Source organism: Siniperca chuatsi, linkage group LG2 (assembly GCF_020085105.1).
Source record: "Siniperca chuatsi isolate FFG_IHB_CAS linkage group LG2, ASM2008510v1, whole genome shotgun sequence".
Taxonomy (NCBI): domain Eukaryota; kingdom Metazoa; phylum Chordata; class Actinopteri; order Centrarchiformes; family Sinipercidae; genus Siniperca; species Siniperca chuatsi.
This window is the reverse complement of record NC_058043.1, coordinates 33,207,114-33,225,077: the sequence shown is the minus strand read 5'-3', so window position 1 is coordinate 33,225,077 and position 17,964 is coordinate 33,207,114. Positions and strand designations below refer to the sequence as shown.

General features: G+C 40.6%; 1 protein-coding gene across 1 annotated transcript in view; it reads right to left on the bottom strand.

Annotated features, from left to right (window-relative positions):
* cpne9 (copine family member IX) overlaps positions 1-17,964 on the bottom strand; it is a 180,118-nt gene that overhangs the window by 30,363 nt on the left and 131,791 nt on the right. Inside the window, exons 14-15 of the mRNA XM_044166604.1 lie at positions 12,432-12,478; positions 5,316-5,497 (exon numbers count right to left, since the gene is read on the bottom strand). Of these exons, the coding sequence (XP_044022539.1) occupies positions 5,316-5,497; positions 12,432-12,478 (229 nt within the window). The remainder of the gene's footprint in view (positions 1-5,315; positions 5,498-12,431; positions 12,479-17,964) is intronic.

Sequence of the window (17,964 nt, the reverse complement as noted above, 5' to 3'; positions counted from 1 at the left end):
CCATCCAACAAACATATCTTCCCCATTGTGATTCTGGTCTGAACAACAACTGAACCTCTTGACCACATCTCCATGCTTTTATGCACTGAGATGCTGCCACATGATTGGACAATTAGATATTTTCATTAATGAGCAGCCATAAAGGTATACCTAATTAAGTCGCCACTGAGTGTGTACACCTATAGAGAGCAGACAGACGGAGCAATATCGCCAACCCATGATTCTAGCATGGCTTAAAACTGTCATATATCATCTGAGAATATATTTTTCATGTATGTCTAAAAAGCACATGCGCTTTAAAGTTACATGAATTACATGTGGAATTTCACTTGTGACACATGTAGGTGATAGCTGATAGAAGTTACACTTGTCTGAATCACTCTCTGACACTGGCACTACTTTGTTCTGCCTGAACTACTCAGTTCCTAAGACTATATAATTTAGATAAGCATGGTGTGAATCTGTGAGAAGCTCTTAAATTTCTTTCTTCAGTGAAAAAGAAGATAAATTGCAGGAGAGAAAGATTGCATTTTTCAGGGTAAAAACAATAATTGACTTCTTAACCCTCTTATTTCTAACAAATCCTCAAACACAGTGTCTTCAGATTCTTTTTCATTCCTTGAAATACTTCCCTGATCACTGCTTTGAAAAGCTGCAGGTTAATTCAGAAGCACACTTAAGTTTGTGGCCACAGAAAGTGCACTGGTCTTTCAGGGAACTGACACTAAATCATACTTATGGATTCAATAAAAATAATGGACCAGGTTGCTTACTAGTTTGCAGAAGTCTCATTAACTTTAAAGGTGTGTTCAGACAGAAAGCTAAGCAAATTTTAGCTTTGCGTCATTCAGGCGAATTTGACTGCAATTCTCTCCTGCTATTCATCTTTTAAATACACTACATTTTGTTATTTTCTACTGTGTAGGCTCTTCAGACTCAAAACCTGAATAGAGTTAGTGTACAATGTGAAATAGAGACAGCTGGTGGCTCTGTTATGGTAAAGGCTGCAATGTCTTTGCAAAGTATTACCCATGTTCAGATTGTAGAAAAACATTTCTGTGCTGAATATGAATGATATGATGCCATTTTATTTATCTCTGCATATCACCAGACCACATTCAGCATTTGAAAATCATCAAAGAATGATGAGACATTATCAAAGTACCATATGTCCCTGTTTCTTTTGCAGTGACCTCATGCAGTAGCTGTTGACGGCTAATCGTCTTCTCTTTTTCAAAAGGCAGGTTTACACGCACACTTTTGCAGGCTTTCTGCTATCTCTCTCCAAGTTTACTTTTTAATTATTTCCTCTGAGACCGAAGTTTTCGTTTAATAATATGGATTTCTTTAAAGCATCAAAAACAGATTCAGAAGCCAGTGTTAATTAAGCACTAACACAGAGGAGCTATGCAGTAGAAGCTCCAAGTTAATCAGTGTCAAATAACACTCATGAAAGACAAACAGTCAAGGTACAATGACTCTTAATTTATTGCAAATGGGCTATTTAATTATTATTATTATTACTATTATTATTAACTATTTCATTAGATATGTTCATATGTTGTTTATTAGGAGTTAATATATAGAAGTGCTGCTGGTTAATTAATTATTCTGACCTTTATCTGAACCAGGGATGTGTCTAATTAAAGAGACTTTTGCACAATGCCAGGTTTCCTTTCTCATTTTATAGATATATTTAAGCTTCTGCACAGGTTATCTCACTATAGTCATGATCAGTCCTACTGAAGATAATAAAACTTTCCATTTCATTAACTCTAGTTTGTTCTACGTGCTTCAAGCTGTTTCCAAACAACAGATTCCTAATTAAAGTTGCCTCAGCATGACGCGACGCCGGCATTTGTCACGGTGAGGTGAACTCTAATTGGGAAAGCTGATCGAGCGGCCACTCACATGGAAAGGAGCAAAGTTATACAGTATAAGTGATGAATCCAGACAAGCCAGGTGCTGATGCTCTTGTCCACCACTGACTTCTAACTTGGAGGGAGTTAGGAAGATCATGGGATTTGACAAACCTGATTGAAAACGACAGTTTCAGGTCAGAGGAAAAAAAATTCCAATCCACTAATGATAGACCTGAGGTTAACACCCAAATGAAAAAATCTGGACATATTACCATCTTCTTAAAAAAAAGTCCCACTAATCTTATCCTGCAGCCTTGGAACAGCACTAAATATAATATATACTCTCCTTTTTCATGTTCTTCTCCCACCCACTTTTGTCCTCACTTCCTCTAAAGTAACTGTCCAGGGAGACAGTCGTTTGGAATCCAAGGATAAGACCTTATTTTTTTATTTTGCTGCTTTGCTAATTGCTGTTGTTGCTGACAATGCTAAGCTAAGCACTGCATCATCAAAATGTCTCTCTGTGTTGCTGCCTTATTTTCTTTCGACGCGCAATGTGATTCACAGTGTTTTCTTCCTCCCACCTTTTGTTCCTTTTCTCTGCCTCAGTCTTCCACTTCACAAGACTACTTCACAATGCCTACAGCTTGTGGGTTTATGTAACTTTTCCTTTCATTGACTTAACAAGTTGTCCTGAGTTGAATTGCTGCATGTTGTTCAGTGCATTGTGTCCTTGTGTGCGTGCACGTAAACAAACAAAACAGGGGCCCACACATAAAAACATTGCTCCATAGTGTCATTAATGTGAAACTCCACATGTTACAAGTTCTTGAGGTTACTTTGTCTCAATATGGCCGTGTTTGTATTAAGCAAAAAATAAATGCTTAAAAAGCCCTTTAAAGACTTAAAAATGCCCCAAATACTGTATATGATAACAGTTATTTAAAGGTGCTATTGATTACATCCAGCCACTAGATGACGCACTCCCCCTACCCCCTTGCATTCCATTCCAGTGGTTGCCAAGTTTGTTGCACAACCTGCATATTTCATGGTCGAGTGGAGTGAGACTCCCACTCAGTCATATCAAGTGATGAATCTTTTGTGATAGATTAATTCATTTTGCAACATATAGCTATACATTAGCAGTAGATGTACAGTATGTTACTTTGTGCGGTGGTGTTTCATGTAACTCTATCTATACCGTAAAATGACATTTAAATCATCCTTACACTATACGATGTTAGGTAAATATTTACATTTTAATCCAATCATTTCTTGCTGAAAACAAATCTCATAGCGGGTTATAAAAAACAGCAACAATGGCTACAAGGAGAAAGGACGACTGTATGATCATGTCAGTGTTTCAGATTTTTATATTAACGTGAGTGCTGTAACTGTTGAGCTCAACGCATCTGGCTAATGTTAGACTGCTATATGAGATGAAACCCCTCAATAACAGTCACGTTTTGGGTCTAAACATTATAATGAGCAGATTTGCAGCAGTTCGGAACTTTAATTTACCTTCGACATGACACATTGGTAATTTGGGATCCCACAACCACTCCTTTCTTAAAGAAGAGTGACCGTCTTTTCATACGCGTTAGGTAACTGGATGCAACCGTCACTAATGCTAACATAGCTCCTCAGGTATTGAAGCTGTTATTTTTCTAATTGTGACAATCTAACCGGTGACAACAAATTTGTTAAGGTTTTAAGGACTATGACTGTCGGCAGTTGTTTATTTTGTTTAAATATGCAGAACTGTAATTTTATGGGTTATTGTTGTTCGAACGATTGAGCTAAGTCTGTTTTTTCCACACTAACTGGCAACTATACCATGTGATACCAACGTCGTTACACTATTGGCTCGCAAGCCTTGTTAGAAGCAGGAACCAAACGTCAGACATCTCACACAGAGATGAACAAAACCCGTCAAAATTTTTAAAATGATTAATTCATAATCATAATTTTTTTATTTTTTAGGAAAAGTGCTACTTTTATTCTGCACCTTTTTAAAACTCCGTGGATGTTTGTTTTTTAAATGTTCATCTACATAAAAATGTTATCAATATAACCTTTAATGAAAACATTGTTGAAATGGGATTTTGTTTAAGTGATTGAAACCAGTTTACAGTATTTGAACTGCAGTGTCCAGCACTGTCAGGGGACCTGGGGCATAAATGAGCTGCATGCCCCTATAAATCACAATTCTCTTTATTCACATGATAAATTGAAAATCCAATTTGCACTCTCCTATAAGATCTCTTTTGTTCTCCACCAACTCTTAAGAAAAATATGCTCCACTATGTCAACAAACTAGTTACTAACTATGTCTGTCTAATGTTTGTTTATCAGAGCTTTTTGGTAAAAATAAAAACACCAAAAAAACACACTGCCTTTTGTGGCAATAAAAATAGGGGTTTATGGGAGTTTGGAAAATCAAAACAATAATCCAAAATAGAATAAAATGCTCCGGAGAGATAAGGGGAACTGCACAGTAGAGTCATTATTATCATTTGATCCATTGTTCATACAAAAAAATTGATTAGAGCAGCTTAAGTGGAAAGCACTCAAGTCCAGCAAGTTTCCTCACAGTTGTATTGGTTAACAAAGGGTTTCCCCAAAGGCAATGTCCAACATTAAAGGGTCTCTCACACTAATGTTGGACACAGTTTTTTTTTTCTTGACAGTTTGACTGCATTTTTATTTGGCCAAAGTGAGCCTTGAAGAAAGTCCAAAATGGATGTGGACTCTACATCAGCGGCCAACGAGACCTTTCATCTGACAGATGGACACATTTCACATCCTGGCAGTGATTTAGTCAGAGCTGAAACAAGTCAGCCATAAATAAAACCTTTAAAAAAAAGCCAAGTCAAGTGGCAAACTTGTTTCTCTGCTATTGCAAAAATGTGCTTAACATGTGAAAAGAGATAATCAACTGAAGTTTCTGCTAGTATTCAGTCCAAAAACAGTAGTACCTATTCACTGAATATCACATGTATCAGATCAGATCAGATCAGAAATACTTTATTGATCCCTGTAGGGAAACTCTTTGTTACAGTAGCTCGCCTTTACGTCAGTGCACACAGGAGAACGTACTAGAAAACGATATGATACACTATAAACACTATAAAACAGGTCAGAAATAAATTAAGTATCATGTCGGTATAAGTATAAGATAAACTAAGTGTCGAGTACCAAGTGGGTTTACTGGTTGATGATGAAAGTACAGTATAAATACAATGTAACTAATTATGTAATAAATAATAGTAATAAGCGGAGGTGCATGTACTGTCGAGAGTAATTGAGGTGTATAGTATCAGTAACAATAAATAAGAAAAACTAACAAGGGAAAACTAATAAATGTATGTCTTGCACTTGTATCTAAACAGAGACAACAAAACTACCTTTTCTCTCTCTGTCTCTCAGTGTTTTTAGATCAGTGTCTCTTACCAGTGGGAAGGCGTGGGAGATCTTGCCGTCCGGGGGAAGTTTAGCTCCGAAACCGTATGCTGGGAAGAGTTTGTCACTGTCATAGTCTTGGATAATCTCCCCCACAGCCTTCAGAGCCATGGCGTACGCATTCATCTGGTAGGGACTCATGTAGTGCAGTGAGGTGGGCTGAGACGGGTTACCTGAAGAGGGAAACACCACAACACACACACACACACACACACACAAAGATATCTCATATTATAGAGGGATTAGAAAAACCATGCGGCAACATTAACCTGACCAAGCCAAGGACTTTTTAGAGAATCAAGACATGCAAAGTCTTTCATCTGATTATGGTAATTGAATTAAAGCCATGTTCACTGAAGTCACTGCATGGCACATGAATAAAATAAGTATTTAGTGCGAAACACAGGCATTTTTATAAATTAGGCCATTTACTTACATTCTGAAACCACTTTTCCATACATTCATTCCTGGATACAATGTAATTTCAATGAGTTAAAAATGCACTTCATTAATTCTTAATTTGTATTTGTGAGTTTTATTTATCATTTAATGATTCTGTTGAGATTTAAATTGAATTTTATCTTAATGAGTTATTTTTATTTACCGTTATTTTTATTAATGTTTCCTGTGGAAATTACCTTGCTGCGCATCACCTCTCCTGTACCTGTAAGTTTCCGTAGTCCCCCGTCTGCCCCTCTAGGTACTGTTTTGCATTGCTGAGAGTAAGTTGTGTGGAGAAATGCTGCTTTGCTATTTTATTGTTTTCTTTGGAAATTAAACCGTTTATGTTGTAACCTTAATCCATATTGTTAACTGTTAATACTATTATGTTACCCAGCTGTTTTGTAGATGTTTTCATCTAACTTTCTAGGTGCAATTTGTATTATGGCAGGCCGCCCTTTGTCATGTGACCAATGTAGCGCTGCAGAGATCTTATCATCCATTTCCTAGTGTAAATTCTGTAATTTTGCATGTTTAGGAGCAAAGGTGCAGAAAAACACCAGAAGACAATTAATGAGTTGTATTGTCTTCTGCAGGTATGGGCTTTCCTTTGTTAAATGTTATAATTTTTGTTGTCTCTGTTTAGACACCAAACCCCACGCACCTTTTTACTTTCCCCACCAGGTCACTGTCTTCCCTTTTGTATATTGTTTTTCATGGTGCAGAAAAACATCAGAAGGCCATTAATGGGTTATATTGTCTTCTGCAGGAACAAATAAATACTGGAAAACAATCTCTTGTCGTCCCTTTTTATGCCCTGCCCATATCTGTTACACAGACATGACACAACACAATTTAAGGGAAAAAAACTGGGGTCAAGAGGGCTAAGTATCACAACACAAATGTGCATAAAATAAACGGGAACCTGTGGTTATCTGGCTTGTTCTCTTGTGGGGTGTTTTGGGGTATTGCTTGCTATTCTCAACACTCGTCTATCATGTTTCCAACTTACTCCACGCTCACGTGGATCTCACGAAATATGACAACTACAGTTGCTTGTAAAATAGCGATATGGGGCACTGAATTGGATGAATTTACTATTTATCAGACCACAAATGAGACAAGAATTAGGTTGGAAAAACAATGCATGCTGCCGGAGCGGAGTGTTTCTGGGGACCGGGCCTCATATATTACTGTACATAAGCACACCATTTTTATAACCTTATTTACTGATTTTGGTGAAACTGGTTCATATTTTATGGAAGAAATATTTTCTGGTCTTCCCTCTGATTGTTCTGGACAGAAAGGCAGGAGACACCGATATGTAAGTAAATGGTGGTTTATTAGATTACAGCACGGTAAACTCAGTAATGCAGGTAAGAGGTTAGGTTATGGATTCTTAATGGAATGAATAATGGCCACAGATACTGTCCTTTGTCTTACTAGTCTGCAGATAGTGGATGGGTAGATGGTCGGTGACCGAGTGAACACACGAGGAAGGTAGGTAACTCCCACACAGGCGATGATGCACGGAGACTGGGAAAACACGCTGGAGTAGAATAGGGAAGTCTTTAGAAGTCATGGAGATCCACATGTAGAGTCTTTGGCATTAACAAGACCAGACAACTGACTGAGGTGAGTGGTGTGCTTTTATCCCATTTGTGATGAGGTGCTAATGGGGAGCAGGTGTGTGTAATTAGTACTCTGGTGAGGGGGTGTGCTGTGACTGGCTGACGGTGGAGCCTGGCGTGTCTGTGACAGTACCCCCCACCTCCACGGCCAGCTTCCGAGGGCCGAGGACCCCGTTCGCCGTGGTGGTCGTTCTCTTCCACGGCAAGCAGGTCGATGCGGGTGAGTAGCGTGGAAGGTGTCAAGCAGAGAGGGGTCAAGGATGTCGTGTCTAGGTACCCATGAGTGCTCCTCGTGACCGTAGCCCTCCCAGTCCACCAGGTATTCCAGTAGACCACCACGGCGCCGGGAGTCCAAGATTTTGTTCACCTGATACGTCCTCCGTCCTCCAGGATGAGAGGAAGGGGGGTTTCGGCTGCTGCGCCAGGCTCTGTGGAAACAGGAACAGAAGGGTGGTGAGGTTTGAGGAGTGAAACATGGAAAGTCAGGTGAATTCTGTACTGTGGTGGTAATTGGAGCTGATAAGTGACCGGGCTGATCTGCTTGTTGATGGTGAAGGGAACAATGAATCTGGGACTGAGCTTCTTGCAGGGCAGATGCATTCTGATGTCCTGGGTCAACAGCCAGACCTTGTGACCAGGTTGATAGACTGGAGCAGTGGAGCGTCTCAGGTCGGCCATCATTCTGCGTCTGCATAGTGCTTGTTGTAGCTGATGGTGAGCTGCCCTCTCGCTCTCTATGAACCAGTAGTCGACCTCTGGTACCTCCAATGGTTCTCCTGATCACGGGAAGAGAGGGGGTTGGTAACCGAGTACACATTGGAAGGGAGTGAGTCCAGTGGTAGGTTGGCGGAGGGAGTTCTGGGCGTACTCGGCCTAACCCAGGAACTGGTTCCAAGAGTTTTGGTGGCCATGGTAGAAGGTACTTAGGAATCGACTGATCTCTTGGATCTTCCTCTCTCTATCTGCCCATTCGACTGCGGATGGTATCCAGATGAGAGGCTTACAGTCACACTTAGGAGGGAGAAGAAGGCTTTTCACACTTTTGAAATGAACTGGGGACGAGGGCTTTTGGAGATGGTGCATTCCTGACATTCCTGTACGTACCTTCTCACATCTCTAGCCATGTTTGGCCACCAGAAGCGCTCCCTTACCAGTGAGAGGGTTTCATTGGCCCCTGGGTGGCCAGTGCCCAGAGATGTGTGGGATGAATGGATGAGTGGAGTTCGCTGAGTTCTGCAGACATATTGCAAGCCCAGTGGACAGCCCAGCGGAGCATTGGCAGAGGCATTGGAGGAAGGCACGGAAGTTTCCGACCACTGAATGGGACTCACGTTAACGTGCTCAGGGAGAATAGGCTTCGGTTCCTCATTTGTGTCCTCTGAGGTGTGTAGCCGGGATAAGGCATCTGCCTTCACATTCTTGGGACCAGGACATGCTGAAGTGGAACCGTGTGAAGAACAGCAGCCAGCGAGCTTGGCATCGATTTAACCTTTTTGCGTCTCTTAGGTACTCCAGATTCTTGTGGTCTGTGAGTACCGTAAATGGCACCCTCCAGCCAATGCCTCCACTCTTCCAGGGCCAGTTTTATGGCTAGAAGTTCCCTGTTGACGATGTTGTAGTTCCTCTCCGCTGAGTTTGTGGGAGAAGAAGGCACATGGATGGAGTCTGACTGGATTCCCCTGCTGCTCCGCTCCTACCCCTGTGGTAGAGGCATCTACCTCCACGATGGAGGGCTTCTCTGGATCAGGGTGAATGAGGAGCAGTGCGCTGGTGAATGCTTCCTTCAGGGTGTTGAAGGCTTCTCTGGCAGCTGGTGACCAGGACAGAGACTTGGGCTTTTTATGGAGGAGATTGGTAAGCGGATATGCAATGGAGCTGTAATTTTGGATGAATCTTCTGTAGAAGTTGGTGAATCCAAGAAATCTTTGGAGCTCTTTGATGGTGGATGGAGTGGGCCAGGTCTTTATGGCTTCTACCTTCCCCTCGTCCATTTGGATGCCACTGCTGCTGATGTTATACCCAAGGAACTGCACTGAGGGTTGATGGAAGGAGCACTTCTCGGCTTTGAGGAACAACTGGAACTCTCAGGCGTTTTAGGACCTCTGCAACGTGTTGGCGATGTTTGGCCATGCTCCGGGAGTAGATCAGTATATCATCGATGTAGAACAGGACAAACTTGTGGAGGAACTCCTGGAGCACCTCATGGATGAAATCCTGGAATACGGAGGGGGCGTTGACCAGGCCATAAGGCATAACGCAATATTCGTAGTGTCCAGTAGGGGTCACAAAAGTATGAGGTTGTAAGCGCTGCAGAGGTCCAACTTGGTGAAGACAGTGGCACCGCATAGATGTTCTAGAGCCGCTGGGACGAGGGGAAGAGGATAGCGGAACTTTACTATGATTCTGTTGAGACCCCGGTAGTCGACACAAGGCCGCAAGCCTCCATCCTTTTTGGCCACGAAGATGAAGTTTGAAGCAGCAGGGGAAGTGGAAGAACGGATGTAGCCTTGATGTAATGCCTCCTTGATGTACTCCTCCATGGCCTTCTGCTCAGGGATGGCTAAGAGATATATTTTCTCGTGGGGCACTGGCTCACCCGGACGTAGATCGATAGCACAGTCCCATGGTCGGTGTGGATGGAGCTTGGAAGCTTTCTGTGGGCAGAAAACATCACTGAAGGGGGCATAACACGGCGGTATGTCCACAGACTGTTTTCCCACTGGGGTCTCGATGGAGGTGGAGTGGACAGGAAGCGACTCGGAACGAGACGAGAGGCTGAGGTGTGCGAGGGAAACAGTCTGGGATACAGGTGTCGCCCCACTTCAGGATTTCGCCGAGAAATGATGTGATTGTGCTGCTCCAACCATGGGAGCCCTAGGATCACATCAGCGCTGGAATCCTCCAGAACCAGATGTTGATGTTCCACATGCAATAGTCCGACTTGGAGCATGAATGAACCAGCACTAAACTGGACACGTTTATGTCTGAGGGCTTGACCTGTCATGGAAAGGATGTGGTAGATGGACGGCGTGGTTGTGATTGTTCATTCCATCCGCTGGCAGCCGTGAGAGTCCTAAACTTGAGTGCATACTAATTTATGGATTTAGAACCTTGTTTTAAATGATGTAGTTGCTCACCGGCCAACGAATCACCTGCTGGTATGCCGAACACCTCCTTGAAGTGGGTTATGAAGTTGTTTAGAGACCGAATAACGCGTCCATTTTGTGACCATATTGATTCTGCCCATTGGAGTGCTCGTACGTTTAACTGTGAGATGATAAAAGCCACCTTTGCCATCGTTGGGGTACAAGTGCGGCTGCATCTCCAGGACCAGGGAACACTGTAAAAGGAAGCTGTTGCCGTCCTCCGCCGAGCCAGAAAAGGGCGCTGGTTTGGCCATGGGACTGGCATACACCGGTGGTGAAGGAGTGACTGCGGAAATGACGTGATGGCTGGTGCGGGTGTAGGTGGGTTGGCGGTGAGTAACCGACAATCACCATCCACAAGTTCTTGTAAGGGGTCTGTGGAACTCATGCTGTAGTCCTTCGGTGTAGGTCCGCTCTTCTGTTATGGACAGAAAGGCAGGAGACACCGATATGGGAGCAGATGGTTGTTTGTTGGATTACAACATGGTAAACACAGTAATGCAGGTAAGAGGTTAGGTTATAGATTCTTAGTCTGCAGATAGTGGATGGGTAGATGGTCGGTGACCAAGTGAACACATGAGGAAGGTAGGTAACTCCCACACAGGCAATGATGCGCGGAGACTGGGAAAACACGCTGGAGTAGAATAGGGAATTCTTTAGAAGTCATGGAGATCAACATGTAGAGTCTTTGGCATTAACAAGACCAGACAACTGACTGAGGTGAGTGGTGTGCTTTTATCCCAGTTGTGATGAGGTGCTAATGGGGAGCAGGTGTGTGTGATTAGTACCCTGGTGAGTGAGTGCGATGTGACTGGCTAACGGTGGAGCCTGGCGTGTCTGTGACACTGATGTCCTCCGGCTGCTCTGCCTCAACTCTCTGTGATTCATGGAGTTTGCTGATGGCTTTAACTACTTATTATTAGCAGTTAGCTACTTTAGCTGTGCTGCTAGCTGTCCCATTAGCTGACTGCCTGGACTGGGGGCTTGGAGCCGGGAGCACTGGGGAGTGTCATTGTTTACTCCTGTAGTACAGGTGCTTTGGACTGCCGTTTCTCCAATCTCCCACTCTGGGCAGAGTCAGTTAATGGTTAGCTACTTTAGCAACAAGCGAAGCTATCTGTTCTTCAGTAAACTCCGTAAATCACAGAGTTGAGGCAGAGCAGCTGGAGGACGTCAGAGGGAAAACCAGAAGATATTTTCTCCATAAAGTATGATCCAGATCAGCCACCGTTGTGGCAGAAAGGCATGTATAGTCGATCTATGCACTCTGCTGTTGATCAACCAATAGGTGAAAAGTGAATCCCATGGCACACAGCCCCCCTCATTTGCATAATGAAGCATAAAGTTAAAGTTAAGATAAGTTTGCCTTATCATGTTTGTTTTGAGGTGTCATGTTTTACTCCTTGCAACTGTTGGATCTTGTACGTGTCAACCTGCACATCACAGGCTCATGGACAATAGGTGAAAATTAGCTTTTAGCTATATCTGCTGCAATAAATGTATTGTGCATTTTGTCTGTTAAATAAACTTTTTTTTTTTTTAAATATGTTCCTTTTGGGCTTCCATATCATACCACTGGTGTCACAGATACATTGTCTTATTTGTATGAAATTATACCAAGGTACAATATCACAAATAATTTGACAACCATGTCAAACCATTTTTTAAAATGCTACTCAGATCTGAGAAAATCTGTCATATGTACAGTGACAATCATGTTGTAGAAATATTATGAGGAACAATCCAAATTAAGATCAAGATCAACCCACATCCAGTCCAGTCCATAATTAAAGTAATAACTGACAATCACAAACATAGGTAAAACATTTTCACTGAACAACAGATGTGTGGGCATTTCCTGCATGCACAAAGATATAACGCTGTCCTACCGTTGGATGCTGTGAAGTCTATGGCCACAGTGAAATTGAGTTGTGTCCTGGTGAGAAATTGAGCATATCAGTATCATTCAAAACACATATTAGGAATGTGCCAGTATCTCCAGATGGGAGCACATTTACAACTGTTCAGGCGAGAAACTCATCAACGGCTCACTGCTGTCACTTCTAAAGAACAAGGCAGGGGATCTGCACCATGATTCAAATAATATGGGCTCTTCAAGTCCACAAATTCAAGTGCTGATAGCCAGCGTCTTTACATTTGACTATTTTCATGCTGAAGACTTTCTATGTGTTTCTATGAGTTTTATTCACATCATATATTACTGCGATTACTATTGTATGTATATCTATATATATATATATATATATATATATCTATATATATATATATATATCTATATATATATATATATATATATATATATATATATATATATATATATATATATATATATATATATCTATCTATATATCTATCTATATATATATATATATATATATATATATATATATCTCTATCTATCTATATCTATCTATATATATATATATATATATATCTATATCTATATATATATATATCTATATATCTATATATATATATATATATATATATATATATAAATAATATTTCTATTTCTGTGCATGCTTTGGAAAAACAATCGTAAGCATATTTTAGATTTGTAAATGGCCTTGCAGGGTGCCATTGAAATTGACTTTTAGATCAACTGGCAGAGACTTGAAACTTAGATCACAGAGGACATCACGTCTGCTATTATCATCGTGTATTATGACATTAATATTGTGCTTCAGTTCCATACAACAACAATGCAACTTTGACAACAATCCAAAAAGGCCATAAGGATTTTATGAATCCCGAGGTCATAAGTCCAAGTCCCCCCAATGCACCAGCTACCAGCTACAGCAGTTCACCAACTAGTGAGTAGTCACTAAGACCATAGAGTTACTTTTGTGTCTTTATTATGCAATCAGAATAGGTTTGAGAGAAAAACTTTACATGCTGCAATCAAAAAATGTTTTACTGCAAGTAAAATAACTTTGTGATTACAAATGTATTAATGCGAATCAAAAACTTTTGTGAATCCAAAAGTTTTGTTTGCAAATCCAAAAGTTTTGCTTGCTGTTGAGCTGAATCTCGTGGGCGGGACCTAAGCTGAAAGATGTAAGACACGTCTCTATTGGCCAGTCTTGATTGGAGTGACAGCTTGGCAACATCCACTGTTAGTAAACGAGAGACAGAGTTTTGAAGACCATGGAGAAGACAGAGCAGGAGCAGAGAAGACAGAAAATCAATGTGCAGGTATGTTTACACATAACTTAGATTACTTTTGTTTAAAGATCTGTGATATTGTAATTGGTTAAAAAAATACATATTATTTTGTCAGCCTGTAGCTGCTAGCTTAGCTCAATTACCAAGTCACTCGCTCGTCATAGGTAAGTTACATGCCTAGGCTGCCTATTAGCCTGTATTAGGTTGTGCATGTTGCTACTAGTTAACAGGACTATTTGTGTTCTATGTTCTATGTACAACAATCTAATGTTATGTTTATTGTGATGTGCTGTAGTCATCTTAATGTTATTCACTTTCTCGTCTTAGGCGTCACACTAGCTGAGCGGTCTAGGTTTCCATTCACCTGTTTTTATGCACATTTTCAATTTTAATAATAGCAACTGACGAAAGCATCAGATCTGTGTGGAGCATTAAGGAGACTGTAACCTTCTCACATTAATACATGAAACAAATATTTCCATTGTGTTTTCAATGTTGTTTTTCACTGTGTGAGGTCTGCGCTCACTCAATTATGTCATCTTGTTGCGCCTCCTTGGCGCCAACAACTGCTTTTCTCAATGAACCTACTCCTAATAATCGCATTATGGTAGAAGAGGGAAACAAGCATTCATAGCCAACGCAAGGTATTATGGCCTTTTCCACTCAGTGATAATACTTTCCCTTGTCTTCATGGCAGAATGGAAAACCAACCTGGCAGATCACAGGCCCAGGTAGGCTATTGGCTCATTTCTTCAAATTCATATATACAATACCGCTCAAAAGTTTGGAGTCACCTGCCACAAAAGCTTGATTTGGTGCAGTCAGATGGCTGAGAGGAATACTCTATATTTTTGAATGGTCTTTCATGCTTTCAGGTTGTAGAAACTCTTCTTTACAAATACAGTAGATGTTATTTTGTATGAAGGGTTTGAAAAAATAGTAATGTTTTGTACATGGAGAATGAAACACTGTACAATGATTCAACCAGACTGTCAAGTGAAAGGGCAGAAAGAGACAGATATACCTCTTAAATAAAAATATAAGAAATCAGCAGTCTTTGGTAAGAGAAATTGAAAGCTTAGCATTAAAATCTGTGCAGATTTAAATAGGAACAGGTTCCTGTTTCAGTGTCAAGTGCACAATAATGCCTATAACAAGCTGCAATTAACAGGCGTGTTGCTTTAGCAAAGCTATTCTTAAAACTTCAAAATAGAAATAGTAAGTTAGTCTAGGGTTAGCACTATTGGAATAGGATCATGTAATATCAGCTGAACATACTATGGACTGACAAATCACAGTTTAAACCTATTCAGTCTAACCACTGAGTAGACTGCAGAAGGCCCAAAGTAAAGCAAGCACAGTTGTGGTTCAAAATTATCTAGGATCACTCACGCTCTTCTGGATTGGAAAACTTAAAAAATTTTAAAAAATTTAATAATCGAACAGTATTCTCCCCTGTCATGCAACACTGCGGGGACATTGACTAAAGGAAAGTTTTAATCATTTAATTATTCTAAAACTCTTTCAAATGTAAATAATACATTTGGTAAAAAAAATTATACTGTTTTATCCATAGCCATTATTGAAGGAAAGAAAAACATAAATACTGTATAACAGGTGACTCCAAACTTTTGAGCGGTAGTGTACATTCAATTCAGTTCATTTCAGTTTTATTTATACAGTTCATAACAGAAGTTATCTCATTGCACTTTTCATATAGAGTCTAGACCGTACTCTTTATAATATACATTTGGTCATGGTCTTGTCATTGTGGGAAATAGATAAAACATTACTTGTTTTCCAGTATTGTCCTACAGTATTGTACAGCTTATGCATGACCGGAATCAATTCTTATGGCAGGTCATGCAGAGAGTCAGGGATAGACTTACATCTATCATTAACAGGCAACCCATTGACTTTGAATACCTACACTTTGTTTGCTCTCAGGAGTTGCAGTTTGTTCAAGCTGGGTAGACAATCTACAACAGCTGTCTGAAGTTGTCAACGCTTATCTCTCGCAGAGTATTGTCCCGCCGCTATTGGATGATGTAGCTGTGGTTGAATGGAGTGGGAGTGTGGCGCAACCCCGGCTAAACATAAAAAGTCAAACCCTCTTGAATCTACTCAGTGCTGGCTTATCATTGACTTCTTTGACTGACCTCCATGGGATTTCAAGTTCAACTCTGTAGAGACGGATGCAAGAGCATAACCTCTCTGTCAGGAAATGCTATTCTGGCTTACCAGATGATGTGCTAGATCAGAAGGTTAGGTATATAAAAGGCAAGAATGCCACATGCTGGCTACAGCCTAGAGAAAGGTTATCTACAAGCAATGGGCCATCGAATTTCATGGAGAAAAGTAAAGATGACATTGCAGCATGTGGATGGTGCGGGAATAATTGCCAGGATGGTCCAGCTGTCTTGCATTGCCATACTCTGTTCCCGCTCTCATGTCTCTTCTTCATGGATGGAGTAACTAAAGTGAAATGAGTCATTTAAAAACAAACAAAACACCAACCCATGTTCCCAACAGCTGGGGTGACTAGTAGTGAATGTTTGATCACTACTCTGCTTCAATTCAGTGACATTTTGCTGCTGCTTACCTGCAGTCATTTACAGTTATTTCAGTGGTATAGAAGAGACCTGTTGTAATAAAGAAATAAGTGGAAATTATGCTTGTTTCTAACACACTAAAATGCAACACATCCTCTTAACCTAAACAACAGAATAGGTTGATTGTCAATGACTCCCAAAATGACATATATATGACCGTTCCTCAAAACGACATATATGACCGTTGGAAAGTACCAGCGCAACAAAACTACTTGGTTAGGTTTGAGAAAAAAAAATGTGATTTAGGTTAAAATAAGTTTGACATAAGTAACGTACTGTAAGTCACATTACCAAAATACAACAAGTTGCAGTAATCAAGGCGAGAGGGTATGAAGGCATGGATGACTTCCTTCAGTACAGAGAATAGATCTGAGTTTGGAGATGATGCGGAGCTGCGTGAAGTTTAATTTTAGTACCTGATTGATTTGTTTGTCGAACTTCAATCCTGAATCGAATAAGACTCCAAGGTTTTTTGCATGTGATTTAACAGAGGGGACCAATGGGCCAAGATGAGGAGAGATAATGTTGGTCAAATGCTATGGTCCAAGTAAAATAATTTCAGTTTTATTCTCATTGAGCTGAATAAAGTTTGCAGCCATCCAGGATTTGATGTCCTGAAGACAGTTATTGCAGTCAGTTAAGTTTGTTGTAGTTGTTAGGCTCTAGGGGGAGGTAGATCTGAGTGTCATTCACATAATAGTGGAAAGATATGTTATGGTTTTGAATAATGTAGCCTAGCGGAAGCAAATAGATGGAGAAGAGGATATGGACCAAGTATGGAACCTTGGGGGACACCAAATGAGATGGGGGCTGAGGTAGAAAAAGAGTTGCTAATAGAGACATTGAAAGATCTGTTGGATAAATATGAAGAAAACCATTTCAAGGCAGAACCAGAGACCCCTGCCCATTGGTTTAATCAGTGAATGAGAATCGAATGATCTACTGTGTCAAAGGCTGCAGTTAGATCTAGGAGCAAGAGGATGGAACAGTTCCAGGGAGCTATTGATAATTGAAGGACTGCTGGGGCCAATGGTGCCAATAACTTCTTTGACGAGTTTAGTTGGAATAATGTTGAGAGAACAGGTGGAGATAATATGATGAAGTTCTGTTAAGGTGATTGAGTTCAAGGAATTTAGAACTGCAGTGTTCTCAGAGGATAGACTATTTGCAGATGGAATAATACTAGCTCTGATGTCAAGTATTTTGTTAAGAAATTTTCATATTTAGAGACTGATGTTTCTAAGTAGGAGGTGGGAGTGGAGAATGTGACAAGTTTAACACACTAAAAAGTACCCTGAGATTATGTCAATAAAATCAGATTGCGTATTGAGCCCTAGCATTTTTGACAGCCAACTGGCTGTCATATCCTTCAGAATTTGAAATGAGATCTGCAATTTATTACACTTCCACCTCTGCTCTGCCCTTCTGCATGCTCTCCTTATGTCTCTAGTTTTGTTATTAAGACATGGTGAGGCCAAAGGCTTACGTTTTTTAAGTTTTGACCGGTGCAACAGAGAGACCTGTCAGAGAGATCTGTTAAATAGAGAGACAAGTTCCTCTGTGTTCATATGAGATGGTGCAGTCTTGATACTGGTAATGACTGGAGCATCTCTATAGGCTTCTG